This window comes from Megalops cyprinoides, chromosome 4 (assembly GCF_013368585.1).
Source record: "Megalops cyprinoides isolate fMegCyp1 chromosome 4, fMegCyp1.pri, whole genome shotgun sequence".
NCBI lineage: Eukaryota > Metazoa > Chordata > Actinopteri > Elopiformes > Megalopidae > Megalops > Megalops cyprinoides.
The window spans coordinates 6,231,901-6,250,000 of NC_050586.1; the positions used below are offsets into that span (position 1 = coordinate 6,231,901).

At 44.0% G+C, this 18,100-nt stretch overlaps 2 protein-coding genes across 11 annotated transcripts in view; both read right to left on the reverse strand.

The window, feature by feature from the left end:
- sh3glb2a (SH3-domain GRB2-like endophilin B2a) overlaps window positions 1-9,895 on the reverse strand; it is a 32,425-nt gene extending 22,530 nt beyond the window's left edge. For all 10 annotated transcript variants that reach the window (XM_036526054.1, XM_036526053.1, XM_036526052.1 and 7 more), the window contains exons 1-2: window positions 9,698-9,895; window positions 938-1,079 (exon numbers count right to left, since the gene is read on the reverse strand). In XM_036526054.1, coding sequence (XP_036381947.1) covers window positions 938-1,079; window positions 9,698-9,760 — 205 coding nt within the window. In that variant the 5' untranslated portion in view covers window positions 9,761-9,895. The remainder of the gene's footprint in view (window positions 1-937; window positions 1,080-9,697) is intronic.
- A 3,811-nt stretch (window positions 9,896-13,706) lies between these two features.
- LOC118776902 (phosphatidylinositol 4-phosphate 5-kinase-like protein 1) overlaps window positions 13,707-18,100 on the reverse strand; it is an 11,793-nt gene continuing 7,399 nt past the window's right edge. Inside the window, exons 5-11 of the mRNA XM_036527537.1 lie at window positions 17,513-17,637; window positions 17,161-17,195; window positions 16,996-17,051; window positions 15,514-15,626; window positions 14,976-15,138; window positions 14,661-14,672; window positions 13,707-14,412 (exon numbers count right to left, since the gene is read on the reverse strand). Of these exons, the coding sequence (XP_036383430.1) occupies window positions 13,929-14,412; window positions 14,661-14,672; window positions 14,976-15,138; window positions 15,514-15,626; window positions 16,996-17,051; window positions 17,161-17,195; window positions 17,513-17,637 (988 nt within the window). The 3' untranslated portion in view covers window positions 13,707-13,928. The remainder of the gene's footprint in view (window positions 14,413-14,660; window positions 14,673-14,975; window positions 15,139-15,513; window positions 15,627-16,995; window positions 17,052-17,160; window positions 17,196-17,512; window positions 17,638-18,100) is intronic.

An 18,100-nucleotide genomic window follows, 5' to 3' on the forward strand; every position in this document is an offset into this window, starting at 1 on the left:
GAGAGGCACTGTCATGTCCAAATCACAAGGTCTTCTGGAAAAACAGTGCAGTTTCCTGACGGCCTCGGGGGTTAAAATGCACCATGACCCTTCGCTTGCATGACCAGGAATTACATCAGGAGGAAAAAACATGATCTAGGTTAAGGGGGAAAGAGGAGGTGCATAAGAAGAGCAAAAATAACACAGTTCATAGAGAAGACCAAGATGAGATAGTTCCCATTTCAAAACTGGGGAAAAGAGGAACAAGAAAAAAAAAACAACAAGAAGGTATTTAGAAAGCTAATGTACCAGGACGCAGATCAAATGTGAAACTGAGAGCCAAAAACCTGAACTCGGATCAGCAGAACCTCGCATTTGCTAAGCAGATACTCTTATCCAGGGGGACTTACATAGATTACATTATTACAGATGAACATTCACCGGGGCAATTTCGGTTAAATTCCTTGCCCAGGGGCACAACAGCAGTGGCTCACCTGAGAATCAAAATGGCGACCTTTGAGTGTATAAGCCTTACCACCACGGCACACTGCTGCCACTGCACCTGTCCTCTGATCAGTAGAATCTGACCTCAGATGACAGTAAACCTTGCTGATACAGAGAAAGGAATGTTTTGGAAGAAATAATATAACAGGGGGAGCAAGAGAAGAAGGGAAAGAAGCACCGGGGCACTATAAACCTAGCCCAGCCTGACTGTGGAAAAAAATTCATATCAAAAAAAAAGAAAGGAACAAGAGCGGAACAGCAAGGAGTGGATTAAAAATAGTGCAAAGCTAACACCTGCTTATGAAACCACTCCGAAAAAATTTTTTAAAAATGTAAAAATCAGAGGACATGGTGACTTGGCTTGCACCCACCTCAGGGAGTGCGCAACGCATTCCCTTTTTGGTTATATTTCCTTTGCCTGCTGGGAACGCTCTGAGCTTGAAGAGGGTCTTACTTGGATTGGGCTGCAGCAGAACCTCGGTCTGCCGAAAGATCTTCTCGGTCCAGTTTTTGGTGCAGTCGGCCCGGGTGAGCAGGTTCTCGAAGTGGGCGTCCAACTCGGTCTTCTCTGCCTGGCCCAGCTTCTCCTCCGTGAACTACATCGGTGAAAGACACTTAACCTCAACATCACCATTCCCTCACAGGGAAAAAAAACATACTGAAATACATCACATTCTGCACACAGCGTCACAGTGCTTGAATATGACTTGTACACAAACGTTATACTAGAATATCTGGACACATACTTTTGAATGTTTCACTGGAAAGCATCACGAAAAAACATGAAAATAGAACAGCTGTTGTCTGCAGCTGCTTGACATCACAACTCTAAACAGTGCACTGTCTAAGAACACCTAGGGTTCATTTCTGTTAAAAACAACAACAAAAAAATAGGATGAGTGATGCCATTATAAATCCATTTTACGACTAGTACTTGCATTCTGCAAAGGACAGTTAACGTTCAAAACGCTTACGGCAAGATACTGAATTCGCCATCATGCAGGGTGCTGTGTGTTCTGGTTAGACAGCAACACACCGGTTAGAAGGTGATAAAAAAAAAGCCAAGTGGTTTTAGTCGACAGAAGAGCTGGCAGCACAGAACGAGACCAATTCCACTTTCATGTGATCCCTGGGCAATGCTGCAGAGCACAGGGCTTATTTCCACCACTTTATTATCACCCAGCCTTCATTCTGCAACACAACACTGGCACATCAATGCCTGAAACAGAAATTATTCATATACATGTGGGCACTGCGTTCTCAACCAAACTCTAGAGAGGAGATTACTTGCGGGTGAAAATGGTTTTGATACTCTCGACAGAGGTACAAAGCCGCCTCTGAAGGCTCGGAGTTATGACTAATTCCAGAGGAAACCCGGCTAATCACATTACACCGCTAATTCACTTAGCATCAGCAGCGTTTATCCGGGGCAGCTTGGATTGCTCACATTTCTCCATGTCGTCCATTAATATAGCCGGATATTTACTGAGGCAAATTAGGTTGAGTACCATGCTCAAGGTGCGCACCTGCCACGCCCCACCAGGAGAATCGAGCATGCAACCTTTCCGGATCTCTCCCAGGAGGACTTGGCGTGCAAATGTCTGAACATCGTTTGAGGTTGTGTGTTCTGAGATTTGAATGACGCAGGGTTTTTCGGCTGGCGTCCCCTGAGGACTGGAAAGCGTAAAGTGACATGACGCCTCCCCCCTGGCGGTAGAACCCGCGCGCATGTAGGCGGCCGTCTTTCGGCAGATGGCTCTGTCAGACAAGGCTCGTCACTCCTTTGGTTTTTCACCGCGAATAATTGCTGGGGGAGACATCAATTTAAATTGACATCCTAAGTGGGGCTGCAGAAGTGGTGACCGACGCACGAATAGCTCCTCGACGCATCTGAAAGGGCCGATGCTTAAGGCTTGAGAGGCGGCAGCCTACAGCCTGCAGTCCCACTGCGAGCGATGTAATGAGGCAGGCAGCCCATAAAGGTGGCTCATGGGAATGCTGCACCTGCTGGTCACCCTCTGTCGTCTTTGCGTGAGTCTTGTTTTTTTCGTTAGCTCCCCTCACAGTTTCCAGCCTCCCTCCCCTCCCCTACCTTTTGCTGTCTCTCTCTCTCTTCTGCTCCCTCCTCTCCTCTCTCTCTCTCTGCCTCCCCACCTCACTGTCTTGCTGTTTCTCTTTCTCACTCTCCATTCTTCTAACACTCTCATGCTCTCTCCCGTCTACCTCCCTCACACTCTTACTCAGCCTCTCTCCCTCCTCTCCCTCACACTCTTGCTTACTTTCTCTGCCTCTCTCTCCCTCTCTTTGTCCCCCTCTCTCTCTCTCTCTCACCCTCCAACTCCATACTATTCAGCTGCAAATTTGACACCCACACAGAATAATAACAAAAGGTAAGACACTATATATGTCCTCTCACCTACAGTTCAGAACACACTAGACTGTGTCTAACAGTGGGGCACCGAGAAGGGAGCAGGGGCAGTACAGAACCACACTGTGTGGACAGGGCAAAAAATGTACTGCACCCACGTCACAAAGACTCACTGCCATACTTATGAATAACAGTGTGTTGCTGGAGCCATCGCACACTGAGAAAGGCTAATGTGTGTAGGGGCCCTCATCACAGATTCACATGGTGTCAGGACAGTGGCATCACCAAAGTAGATACTGTACACCAAGATCCTGACTGAACCAGCGGGGTACGTCTTCGGGTTTTTGCCTCAATTCCAAAGTGGAATGGGTCGACTCGACCAACGCCATAAACGCCATGCCCGTAGACAGCCTCGAGTACAAATGACAAATGCCAACAGGTTTCATTTAAAAAGAGACTAAAGCCAACGGCTCCGCTGCCAAGGCAATGAATACTGAGTAAATGCAACACAATGACTTTGCGCATAATGATTCAGCTGGATGCCTGCTCCTCCTGCTGGGCCAGGATCCAGGCGGCAGAGAGTGAGCGAGGCTGTGCCAAGGAGGCTCGGACCGGCACAGCTGCCCGTCACGTGCCCCGCCCTGCTCGTCAGCGATCAATTACCAATCAGGCGGCTCTCCCCGGGATCACCCGCGGCGATAAGATCCCTCTGCCCCTCTCAAAGCAATAACGGTCACTGGCGAGGGAGAGGCAAGACATTCAGAAGCACAGTCGGAATCCAATTACTACCCCCGGTTCATTAAGCCGCATCGTAACGCATTTGGTGCAACTGTGACTGCGGGCACAGAGGGCGGTGTTCCGACCCCTACCCTCAGAAGCGTTGCCATGGCTCCCGGCCGCCAGGCCTGCTTAGTTTAATTCTCCCTGCTCTTTCCTCCTGATGTGCGTCCTGATTGGTTCTCGTGGCAGGCCCATCCATCCTACCCGTCACAGTGGTGCGCTGGCAGAGACTGGCTCATTACAGGCCAGTCCGTCTGTCAGCGCGGTCCCGGTCACACACCTGTCCCAGTGTACGTTGTGAGGGACGACACCAACTGTCAGTTTCCACCATCCACTGATGCCCACTTGCACACTAACCATATTATGACACCAGAGGCTAATCAAAAGAAGTCAGTTTATTTAACTCACAATGAAAGCCCTTATTAAATGGAGAGGGGAAAAAAAACGATAACATGGTTAGCCTCTTGTTCTTCAAATTATGTTGTCACAAACTTTTTCAGACTATCAACTGTCATACTTAAATAAATTACTGGTCTACGCAACACAAAGATAATTGCACGTATTGCTCATCTTGTCTGACAGCTACCTCCACAACTGCCAATTAGCTATAATTACAGCTTTTTAATAATAATCAGCCGTGCTATCTGATCCGCAGCAACGGCTGCAGCTAAAGGTAGAGGGATTCAGTCACACAGAGCCGACTCGATACAAGCAAGAGGATTAAACCGCTCAGACACCTGTGTGCTGTAAGGGGGGGCCTGACAGATGACAAACATTTGGAGGATGCACAAGCAATGAAGGTGCATTTTTCAGGGGTATAAATGCGGCAATACCTTAAACCAGGCCCCCGGATCACAGACTGGGACATGAATTGAGTGAACTGAAGTAGGGAGTTGCAGGTGTTGAGAGCTGGTGCAGCTAGGCTTAAGTGGGCTTCACACTTGGGCGTGGGCTTATCCTGCAGACGTCACGACACTTTAAACCACCAGCTGGGGGAAAAGAGTATAATACGTCTGACTCAGGGAAGGAGCCGGGGAGTGTTGTGTCGTGGTGAAAAGATAACTACATGTATTACTCATCCTGCACAAAAGCCACTTCCACAAGTGCCAATTAGCTGTAATTACAGCTCTCAGTCAGAGCGACTAGGCGGCGGAGAGGTCAGGGCATGAATGATGATGGCAATGCTTAAGATGGCCTGTCCCCTGCAGAGAGAGCAGTGACGTGCACAACGCATTGATCCTCAGGCTGGAGTGAGGCTACAGCACTGCTTTAACAGATCTTCCATCTTCACGTTCAGGGAGCCGCGAATCCGCACTGGAGACCGAGCCTCACTGAAAGACAACCCCATCACCACGGCACCAAGGATGACAACACGTGGGTGTGTGGTGTGCGTCCCTGCACTGCGACTCCCTGACCTTTGACCTCTTGCGTTCGCCCCCTCTGGTCCGATGACTCAGGACTGCGCGGGGGGGGGGGCTGCCTGCGGGGGCCCAAGCTGCTGAGCGTCCAGATCTGGGCCGCGTGCCGATGACCGTGACAAACTTAAAGCACAGCGCTCTGCGCACGCTGGGCCCACCAGCTCTCTCTTACAGGGCAGCCGAAGCAAAGCTCAACTGTGACAATTCGCTTATGACAGCCTCTGTCACATACTGCGTACTCACAAGACGCCCATTTAACTCAAGTGACCCTGAAGCGGGTCCATGAGGACTGAATGGATATCCATCTTAGTTGGGCTTTTTTTTCCAGTAAAAGTAGATTCCACTGTTTTTTAAGCCAATAGCTTAAAAACAGTGGTGCGAAGATCAAAAGGATTTCAGTAACAACATTCATAAAACATCAGCACTCAATGGTTTTCAGAAAATATGAGCCCTGAAGACACAAAGATACATTTCACCATTCTGGGTTCCTCAGTAAAATGACGTTATTCTGAGGAGAAATCACAATCTGCTCTTGATAAAGTCAAATTAAGCTTGCAAGCATAGTCCTCCAATACACTCATATGCACAATAGCTATGACGTCAGAACTCGCAGTGAGACAAGGAAACCCTGTCGATAAACCTACCCCCACCCCGGCAGAACAAAGGCAAATTGTTCCACCGCTGTGGGCAACAACCCACTGTCAGCGTATGACACAACTGGGATCGAACCCGGTCCGTAGGGCTCAGCCTACACTTGAGATGGCTGTGTCATGTTCTGCAGTAGCCCCCAAAGCACTCCAGCTGGCACCACAAACCACAAATACCCTCGCCTGGAAAAAATCTTGACTTAAATGTTGCAGTTGAAGGTTAATCCATCCCAACACCCCCCACGGCTTCAACATCTGTGACCCTGAAATCTGGAAAACCTGCAACAGTGACCAGAACCAGAAAATACAGGACGGAAAGTTGGAATTTGCTCCCAGGAAAAAAAGTAAGAAAAATCTCCCATAAGACACATAACACAATACACTGCAATCACTACAGCAGAACTATGGGATACAAGAGTATGACTGTGACAGGATCTATGTTGCACAACAACCATAAGGTTTCAAATTACTGGTAAGAACGTCCTGCTATGTTACTTGTGACAGCTGTAACTTCAGTGGCAGCTATGTGCTGAGTCAATATTAATAGAGCAATAGATTAATATTAAGCTTTTAGGTTCCTGGGTACATAAACTCATAAAAGAGAATTTCTCAATTGCTTTCTGAAACTGAAATGAAAACCTCTGTATTTGTACTTCAAAACTGGAAAACACTTGTCTAATCCACTGCCAAAGTCTGACCACTGGCCCAGCTTCGACTGGCTGTGACTTCACTGTTCTCTGACATCCTGACAGTGGATTGGGATAACAGAGGTCCCATTTCCTGGTGACCTCTGACCCACAGTGCCACACAGTAACCCACGAAAGGTACATGTTGCACCCTGCATGCCAGAGAAAGTTGTCCTATTGTTACTGGTTCATTTATACAACAGGAAGCCAACTGCTGACAGTATGAAAAATGGTAGCAAAACAAATATGAAGGAAAAAGAAAAAAAATGAATAAAATGTTATCCATTTTCATTTCCAAGGGTAGGTTTTTTTCCCCCCACAACCTGTAGAATAAGTCTAGCATGAAGACTTTCCATATTCAAAATCAGAAAAAATGAGCACAACTCTGTTACAATCAATACTGTAAATTTATTGTACATGTCACCTTGGCGTCTCTGTCCTAAAAGAGATTAAATCTGAGCTAGCTCACATGATCTGAGGCGAACAAAACCAAACAAATAGTGAATTACCCTGCTATCCAAGTACAAAGATTATTATAAAGCAATGGATAATTCACTGTTTCTGTTTCTAGTCTTAAATAATTGAAGATGGGCTTCCTAAATTCCTAAAGTGTTTTCTTTCATCCAACCTTTCACACAGTAGAGTGTGTTTACATTCCTTCATGCCTCAGATGCATCAGAGTATGATGTTGTATCAGACTTAGTCTTAGAGCCTATAACCACATTCTAACAGGTGTTCTGTTGCATACTTGTATTGTCAAGCTACGAGAAAAAAAGCTGATGTAGACTTTTTTTTAAATTGGCTCGAGAAAATGAACAGATCTTAAATTAAAGGCTGAGGCATTTAACAGGAAACTTCCAGAGCTAAAACTGCATGTGGCGTACGAAAGAAATCCGGCAGTGTGGCATTCCTTCTGTTGCTTCCGACACAGCCACTGTATCCTTCCTATCAGACATAACTTAAGTCTGCTGCTTTAACTGTGAAACCTTTCTTTTTTTTGACCTCCAGTTATCAAAATATGTTTTTCACTAAAGCGATTATTTTTCCTCATTCCAGTGTTATTTCCAGAAAGGATCAATACAGATCCCTGAACACGCAGGTTCCTGCTGCCCGCATTCAGGACTTTTCTGCTTGGTGTAAACAGTACGGTCCCGCTTCCATGCCAGCTGCACTTAATGGAGAAACACACTCCACGTTATCCTGTGCACCTAAACTATAATCAATTCAAAACGGTACACTAAAAACCCTACAGCTTGAAACTGAACTGCTATTTCTCTTGTAAAAAGAAAAAAAACGTCCACATTTCCTCTGTAAAACGTGTTACTAACCGTATGTCTGGACAGCCCTGCCAGTCCCTGTCTATTTCAATGTTTTAATGTCTCTGCAGAACGTACTAAGGAGAAAACAGAAGTGAAAACCACGGAGGTATTGAAGATTGCGTAATCTTAGAATAAACCATGAAGCAGCAGCACCAACACGACCTCATATCTGATGCTTAAGGCCTAAGTAATCACCTGAGGTACTTAACCCTCCCCTACTTGGAAGTAACATTAACTCTACGTTATTACATTACATTACTGACATTTAACCGATGCTCTTATCCAGAGCGACTTAAATAGGTAACAATTTTATCCATTCATACAGCTGGTTATTTAATGAGGCAGTTGTGGGTTCACCTTGCTCAGGGGTACAGCGGCAGTGCCCCAGCAAACACACTTACAGCAAACAGTGCAATAAGTATATGGTACTCAGACAGTCACCAGTAACAGATGTCACCAGATTCAAATTTAAAACCAATAATGCACGGTTAGGTAAAAAGTTAGGTAAGATAGTTAAGGTTAACTGCACTGATGTCTGCAAAAGAGAAACATACCGCATAGCTTTTTGATGCTATTAGACCTAATACTGTCCTAAGTTTGAGTTGGGGAGTTGAGTTAGCTAATGGTGGCTAGCATCAGTTTCGCTCAAGTCACTTTCCAGAAATGAAACTGAGGTGTCATCGTTAACGTCCTACCATGACAGGCGATCTGAAACTGGGCTGCACGGCAATCACCAGAGATTACCAGGGATAGCAGGCTACCTAGTTCACGTTAGATAACGTTAGCTATAGCTCTCAAGACTTCGCATGTTCAAAACGATAACACTGGCTAGCTAGTCTAGCTCTTGAGATAATGCTTTAGTCGACCACCCGTTTCATTTTCAACTAGCTACAAACGTTATTAGTTGGACAACACTGTTATTTGAATACACAATGCGTGAGGTATGCGGCTAGGTACGATGTCTTATATTGTATTACTGGGTCTTACTAGCTAACCATAAGTAGCAACCTAGAAATGCAATAAAAGAATGCAGCCAGATTGGATAGCTAATCTGGTCAGGGATATGTAAAAGCAATCCGTAAACTTTAAATGTGAAGTAGCTACACAGCTACATAAAAAACGGTACAGGCGTATTTCGGACCAATTTCATATCCTCTCTCAAGTTATGATCTTCGTGTATACTAATATGTAACTAGAGTCATTTTTGACAATATATTTCACAGGCTATCTTACCAACTCTAGCCCTGCAGGACTGTCCTATTGATTTTATTACGGGCGATAAGACCATCCAAGGCTGATTCGGATTCATCTATTATTCGCTGCTCTCGCTATGACTGTAGTGCCAAAACTGAACGGTGCATATAGCTGTTTAGCTAGCTAGCCAACAAATTGTTAATGTCGCTAAGACCCAAGTGAGCTGACTGCCTACAAACAAGACTGTTTTTTAAGTGGTTAGCGAGCTTTTCTCACTACTTTGCAAATTTTCGGCATCCGAAAGGTCCATCAAGCCAGCGCTAAGTCTGACCATCTGTGAAGCTGCCTATCTTGGTGACAGCCGTGATGTCCTGGCTAGTCAGCTGACTAGCTAGCTTGCCATAGTGCACCTCTTAATGATAGAATCAGAATGATGCTAATACATTTATACATTTTGCAAATGCAGATATGAAATGTTAGCTAAGTACCTGAACTAGTCCATGTTTTTTTCTAAACATCCCACGACATGCTACCCAGCTACATCGGATCAACTAAATAGTGATTTTACCTGCAAGATACCTAGCTAGCTATGGGAAAGGACACCAACACATTGCACAAAGTATAGCTAGCAAATAAACTAGTGGTGCAACCGAGTAAGCAAAAAAAAACAGTACAGATTGCAGTTAGCCATGTATATGGTGTAACCTAATCAAGCATTCAGTCAGCTTTCTAGCTAGCTAGCAACATCGTTAGCTGCATAGCTAAGGGGAGAAGGCAGCCAGCTAGCGAGATGGATTCATACCTGCACGGCGCGTGTGAAAAATACTCCTGCATCAGAGGCAAGTTTTTTTACGTTGAAATCCATGTTGTCAGCAAATGCATAAACAGCGTCCCAACAGCATCGGCTTTGCTGCTATCGCTGCACTCCGCTAACTCGACAACAGTGGGAGTGAAATTGGGCAGCGCAAAGACACCCACTAATCCTGTGAGTCATCGGTGTTGTCGGAAATCGGCTAATTGGTCTGGGTTTAAAGGGGACGAGACGGTTGTTAAAAAGCGAAATCAATTCTGCCATTTGTGAATATTGTGTTGCTACAGTTCAAGCAAATGACATTGTTTTTTTCCACATAAAATGGTAAGGGTTTAAGGATGTAGTATAGTAATCTGGTCCTGGATCGTCTGTAGGGGCATTCGATTGTAGTTAACAAACTATGACAACTGTTAGCTATATTGCACTGACCAACCGGCACTTTAAAGCGAATACGCCGAGTAGATTTGGTTCGATCTCGTTAATGGATTCCAATAATTTACACGACAATTTTATTACGGAAGGTGTGTTTCTTAGCTCAAAACATGACATAACGGACATTTAGATATTTAACTAGCAGCAGCTAGTAAGACTCTGAAAAAGCCCGTCACATCTTGGATCAACTTATCTCTACTTAGGTCTTCCTGTCAGGTTGAATATTACCCAGCCGCATGCGCAGCCTGTCCACTAAAGTGGCATTTGGATCTGCGAGGCGTCCATTATAACTGATTTGATCATAATGTTGACGCCTCAGCGCATTTACTAAACCTGGTATGTTAGCCGATCCGGTTATTGTGTGCATCAAAGATTTTTTTTTTCGCAGCTGCAACGCAGATCACACTCACACAAACCACTGTGATCCTTTATGAGCTGTTCTGTAGATTTGCCATTTAGTGTTAGGAAATGTAATTTCTTGTGTCAGTGTGAAATATCTGAAAACAAATTTAAAAATATGTATGGAGTTACAGCGCAGTTTCCAGCCTTAGCGACTTTCCTGCGAGTTGGCGAACTGCCACAGATGACAGTACTAAAAGACTTAAATCCATATTCTTTAATCCTTTTTTACGTTTCCACCGACTTTAATAGAATCTGCTGGAAAACGCGTTGTATCAGTGTATAGGGCTCACAGCTTGTACCTTACTAAGCCTCACTAAAAATCGTACAAAAACCTTATTCATTCCAGACACAGCCTCCACAATCCTAAAGAAGTCATGTTTATGCCTTTGTAACACAGGGACTTTTTGGGACCTTCAGCACAATAAAATAACTGTTAATTGATATAAGCACGTGTTTTTAGATGCATCAAACTTTGCAGGGGATCAGTTTTTAAAGGACACATCCCGAAGTTGTACAAAAAGACTCGCCCAGCCATAATTTTTAAATCTATTTTAGAAGAAAATCAGAGTCAACAAAAAACGTCCTGTTCATCAACGACAGTTCTACAGTTCAACGCCGGACCGTTTAATTCAGAGGGGAAGTCTGTTGAATCGTGAAACAGGGCGAAAGGAATCAGTCCGATGGGTAAACCAATTGAATTGCCCAGGGCTTGCTGTGCGGGACCAATAAAGCCAGCGATCAGCGTGTTTATGTAAAAAAATCCATTGCCCCGCATTTGTCTCTTCCTGTCCCGTGATTTGCGCTCTGCTTGGTGACCTCACCTCCAGCAGCCGAGCAGCCAAACTGGGGAAAGATTCCTGATGTCAGGAAAGAAGATATGACCGTGCTCTAAAGTCTCGCCTCTATTTTATCAATGTGAAATATATTTAGATTACAGCGCGCCTAATGCTTGGCCGTTGAAAGTAAATCATATTCAGCGTGACCAAGCTGTACCCATGCACACTCAATCTGTATCGCTTTAAAGTGATTGTTTATCTTTGCGGCCAAAAGTTTAGCAGTCTTAAATTATTTCAGTATGCGATGAGAACAATCTTGGCTGTATGTGCTGTGGGTTTTATATTTTAATTAATTAGATTAAATAGAAAACATCATTGATTTATAGTCGGATTCCTTCATATGCTTTTCAGTAATTTATCCCCACTGAGGGAAGACGTGATTAATTTTGAAGAAAGAGAGTTAAGTCGCGTGAGCTTTAAGAAGTTTAGTGGCTCCACCTACAGGTTGGTTAACCTACTGCATTTTAGATTTTAGGTTCAGTTGGTAAAATTGCTTTTAAAACCTTGGTAACAGAATCACACAATAAAAGGGTAATAAAAAGACACGAGGACACAGATTACTCGGAACTGTTTGTCATTGTTATTTTCATGATCATTTTTGTTGATGTCATAACATTCAATAGTGCACGTACCATAGTATAGACACATGTGCGAAACGAAGGCACAAACTATTTGCCAGTTTTCCTGAAAGTCCTGGGCAGCATATACTAGCTGAACAAAAAAAACATTAGAGCATGGATGGCAAAAAATATCTGCTTTCACTTTCAATGTGACGTCAAAACGGGTTCATCATCTGCATAGGAAAGCACTGGTTGAGTAAATAGGCAACATGTTCTATCACAAAATGCTCTCCAGTAATGCGCCCATAGATTAGTGCCTATAATCAGTGCTTACAACAGTCATATATCCACAATACATAATGCCCAAGTGAGATTTTAGTATATGGTGTTTCTATGCCAATGACCCCTAAATTCAAAAGGGTAACACAACAAGAGCTATTCAAATAAAAAAAAACAAGGTCTTCACTAATTTATGTAAAATAAATGCACCCACTCACACCCACACATTCCTCCAGACCAGTCATATACAAGTGGTCTCATACAGTATAGATCAGCCACAAAAAAACATATGCAAAATAAATGCAAGATGAATACAAACACAGCTGAATGGTGCATGCAGGCCAGGGGTAAAGCAGAGTGGGCACACTCTTGGTTTGGAAAAGCAGTCAAATCATCACCAGCCTCAAATGGCAGAAGGAATGCCACTGCTAAGACACAAATGGCAGTGTGTCTGCTCAGCGCGTCTGCTCAACTCCATTACCAACAGGAAACACCGCTGCAACATCCGCAACACCCTCCAAAAAAACAGATGAGATCACTCTTTCATAAACTACAGCTTAATATCGTATCCACCAAGTACATCAATTAAATGTAGTTCATTTCAGGTTTGTGAAATAAAACGTATTTGACATCTTCATCACCCTCTCTGAACATATTCTTCAGTCCTTAAATCTTTATAAAAACATGACATGGATCACAGGTATATGTGGTTCTTGGTTTTTTTTTTCCCAGGGCTTATTTCGTATCTTTGACCATATGCATCACATATACATAAGTTCATTGTTTGGCTTGAAGAACTAAGCGTTATTGTATTAAGCAATGTCATAGAGTAGTGTATGTTACACACATCAAAAAACGCATGGGTTTGTTAATCAAAAAGAAATCCAACATCAATTTTATCCTGCTGTGGTAATTCATTCATATTTCAGGAAGAAAAAAGGTAACCTTCTAATTGCTATTTTGTTGCTGCTGTATTACCAGTCAAGACAATTTTGTTTTCATACAGAGTCATTAAGTTGTGATATTACTCAAAATTTGTCACTCGGTGAGGAAATTAGCAATGAATGTAATTACCAGAATGGTTAAGTGATTAAAAGTGTGTCATATATCCCTGTATGTCATTTTACTTGCTCAAGGCTCCAGACAAAATTCACATCACAAAACTGTGATTATACTCTTCTTGCACCATTTACCCATATGATGAAGACCATAACTAGGCAAAGCTTGTTTGGAGGTGAAATGTGAAATCTGATGCTACACCCTGCTCTGTACAGATGCAAAAGGTCTTCCCAAGATGTAGAGTAATGAAAATAATTTATACAGCTGTACAGCATTAGCATTGATGTTTGCCTCTAGGATTAAACATCTGCATAGATTGATTTTAACTTAATCTTTAGCACCTCATTTACTTCATTGCCTAGTTTTGGGATTTACAACAGTAAAATCAAACGCTAACAGCATTTTCCAGTACAATATTAAAACCCACAGAGGTAACACACTGCTGGAAAAGATTAAAATCTTCATCTCGCTTTTTTTTTTTAACAAAGGGTGGTGTTGGTGGCGGTGAGAGAGCATGAAAGAGCTGAAAGGCTGTCGTGCTCGTGCATGAGTTGTAAGCGGAGAACATGGTGACCGCGGCCAGTCTCTCAGTGTCCCTGACTGGATGGAGCCCTCCGGTCCTGCTCCTGTGGACAGTCTCCGTGTGTCTCTGAGCTACTTGGTGTGGGCCTGCACCCACTGGCAGAGCCTGTGGGAGTACGCAGGGGGGCTGACGGTGGAGAAGGCCAGGCCCGGGTAACGCAGCCTCTTCCACAGGTGCTCCAGCTTCTTCTTGAAGCCGTAGACGGTGAAGATGTCGATGATGCCCACGAAGTAGCGCAGCTCGGGCCCATCGATCACGTGCAGCGGGTTCTTGAAGTTGGGCAGCAGCCGGCGGTTCTGAGCTTGGAACTCCCGCAGCTCCGAGTCCGTGCCAGCACTAGAGGCCTGGCCCTGCAGCTCCTGCAGCGGGATGAGCCCATCGTCCGGGTGCACCTCCGTCACGCGGTAGCCCTCCGACCCGCTCTCCATCTCCGACACCAGCAGGGCGGAGTCCTCGTCCTGCACCGCCCCCGGGACGCAGGGCAGGCCGGCGTGCGTGGGGCTGGAGCCTGGATGCACAGATCTGCAGTGAGGGGAGAGAGAGAGAGGCAGACAGCTGAAAGCATAAAATAACATCAGGCTTCAGGCACCAGAGCTTACAATTACAATTACATTTACATCTTTGGCATATAGCAGACAGTCTTATCCAGCGCAACCTACATAGCTTACAATTTTTATATGTAACCCATTTATACAACTGGATATATGACCCAAGTATAACTGTGAACATCTTAATTCCCCTTCTGAAAAGTCTGTGTTATTTTGCTGATGAATGAACCCAGATTTCTGGATAGGAAAAGACACAATGACCAAGCACTTAGCTCATGCAATTGATTAAATATTAATCAGTTTAAGTAATATTTCATTTTTTGGTGAGTTATTATTCATAATAAAAATGATATTGATATATAATGATGTATAGTATATTACTTCACCATTCTGATAATTATATTTATCGCTAATTTCCTTACAAAGTGACCTTCCTTGTTCATTAATATCACTATATATAGGAATGCAGCACCTATATTTTAGAATACTGTATTGCTCAGTACTCTTGCTTTTTCCATTGAAAATAACGCCTGCTATTTCTCTGCCATGCTGCTAGGGGGAGGCACCTACTTCTTGGCACGTATAATGAGCGTGGCGAAGGAGTGGCTTTGGTCCCTCTCATCGTGGTGCAGGGGCTGATGGGCCAGCAGCAGGCTGTAGTCCAGCACATTGATCCTCTGCAGGAAGGCCGTGTCGATCTCTACCTGGCGAATCAGCCAGGAACGCTGCTGATCTGTCGTGAAAACAAAGCACAGCCGACCGTCTAACAGCCGCAGAGAGCTCCTGCAACGACAGACAACTCCAGGCAACGGGAGGTGCAGAGAAATTTAATTTGATTCGATCAGTTCTTTATTTAGTAACAGTCAATATCACACTGTTTTTAGAAAGTTACTTTCAACCATGCAGGAAAGCCATGACAGACTCAAAGATAGCAGTCCCCAAAATAAACTGCTGTTGTACCTGTATACTGTATGCAAGATCATAAACTTGGCATATCTTGTTGCATCTTCCCACAGTCCTTTTTAAATACCACCATTAATTACGAATTACAAATTATAAATGATTGCCCTCACAGACGATGATGTGCAATGTGAGGTAACGCTCTTACCCAGGTTGATGTACTTTCCCTCAAAGTTCAGGTCCTTCAGAACCACAATGACGTGACTGCCCTCAGGTGCTGGGTCGGTCCACCTGCTCACCTCACAGCCCTTGATGTCGTATCTACGACACGGAACCAGAATGCCAAAACTCAGAGACCTGAATTCTCAGTGTCATAAGAAGACAGGCTAACAAATGATTAGCGGTAATCCCTAGCTGGTCATGGGTTTGTGAGCTGTGCTTTTGAATTGATACAATTTATGAATTGTACACAGTTTCACCAAGGCAAGGATAGGGAGGGAGGGAGAGAGCACAAGACCCATGGTCATCTCACTCCTGCGGAGCCAGGACAAGGAGACTGCACCCAGAACAGAGACTGACAGTCTGAGAAGATGTCAGGAGCTCCAAGAAGGTGCTCACTAAGTTAAATTGGAGCTACACGAGCCAAAGTCAAATTTCACGTGAAAGACGGAAACAAACATGCTGATCAAAGTGCACTGAGATGCTATGGGCGACAGTAGACAAATGTGACAAGGGTGAATGCCATAATCTCTTCTGTAAACCTCTCTGGTGTTCATCAATGGTGTTCACCCACTGCAGACATGAATCCAGTTGGTCCAAATCTGAATAATTACTTACTGAGGAGGTATAAATTATGAATACAATAAAGGGTGTTGCTGATGGCGAGGGTATAGGGGTATGGATGTTTGGCTTGGATTCTGAGGAAGGGGTTGCACTTTGCCAGGGGCCATGGTTGTTGACCCCCCACTTTTTGGACATCATACATGGGAACAGATATAAGGAGGAGAGGGATGCCGTGAACAGCTAACACAAGAAAGAAGTGGATTGTGGGGGTTTTTTTTACACTTGAGGATGGGACACGTTTGATGATTGCGTGGGAACTGTCTAAAAATCTTCCTCTGGAACTTCAATTAATAGTTCATTGTCCTGCTGCTGACATCCAATCTTGCATCCTTTGTCTGCTCCCTTGTACCGGTGTGTGGGAACAGACAGCTGTCACGAAAAGATGCTTGGCAGCACATCAGGTGAAACATTTTGGACTGAGCTACGAAAGCGGTTGTTAGTGCAACAGTCGCATCGCTAAAGTGAAGGGTGGCTAATGATTTATTCAGAAGGTAAAATGCGTTTCCGTCGCTGTAGCAACTGTGAACTGCGCTGTGAAGGGAAGACTACTGTGTGTCAAGAGCAGGTGTTGATCAGTTTCAGCAGACATGTCTCCTCTATTGTTAATTATTCACCTGCAGAACTCATTAGGTTGTAGGTTCCCCCAGTGTTTGACATACAACTGGATACAAAAGTGCCGCTGGCTGTTAGCCGCTTCTGTTAGCTCCTGGGGCTAGGTTACTAGCATTGCTAGCCATTAAAAAAAGTGTTGAGGTTGACAGGGCTATTGTCCTCTAGCTGTACAGTTTCTGTACATCTTTGCACTTGTGTTGTCTTTTTGCTTCTGCACAGCATGCACATAGCTTACCTTGCGGTAATTCTCTCATCAGGATAGAACACACTCTGCATTACAATGAAATATTTCTGAAAGAAAAACAACAAGAACAGCAAAACATTACTTCCACCATCATTAAACTGATATATAAGTAAGGCCTCTTAATAAAATAAAAAAAAACATTTGATGATCTCCTACCTTCTTTTGACGGGGAATTTTGATTCTGTGGACACCTTAATTAAGAGAAAAATTAATGACCACAGACCTGGAGTAAGACATCACTAAGTAACTGCAATACACACAATAAAACTGACCATCAAAAGACTACTGACTATGTAAATCCATCTTTTTAGCTTAGATTGAGCTAAAATCTTTCATCGCTATTTCCATCTCATGGTGCTACCTTTCACAACACTAAAAGCTAAATGTGTAAGATCATCCTGGTACAGACTCAAGTGTTCTGTAACACGAGTTTTTTGCATTTAGCCTTTAGGACATTTGCACACATCCTGGTACAGACAGAGAGGAGGGGCCAGGCTGTCGGTCTCACCCAGAAACTTGACGAGCAGCGAGTGAGGATAGCTCTCCAGGTGCTCCATGTAGATCCTCAGGTTCTTCAGGAGGAACTTCACCTCCCGTTTGTTCTGTGTCTTTAAGAAGAACCTCTTGTCGTTTCTGCAGAAGAGAAGAAACGGATAAAGGTGTTTATTTTTTGTGAGAGCGATACTGCAGACATGACACAAATGCAAAAGACCTAACCTTATTTTACAAAAAAAAAAGCAAATGGACATTGGGTTCCTTTCCAGTCATATCAAATCATGTGCTACACCCCAGGGGCTTCAGTTTGTTTTAAAAAGTGCTCACACCTTTTTAAAGTGGTGGGGATGAAATGGGCCAGGACAAAAAGTGGTGCAAGTGTGTATTTGTGAAAGTAGTGCTGTTTAGTGGTAAGGACCAGGGCATGATGCCCACAGGTTGCTGGGTCAATTTTCCTGGAGGCACACTGTTGTTGTACCCTTGGGCAAGGTACTTAACTTGCCCCAGTAAATATCCAGATGTATAAACACATGTGAAAATGGTTAGCTATGTACGTCACTGTGTAAGTATGCCGGCTGAGCAACTGTATGTAATGTAATGT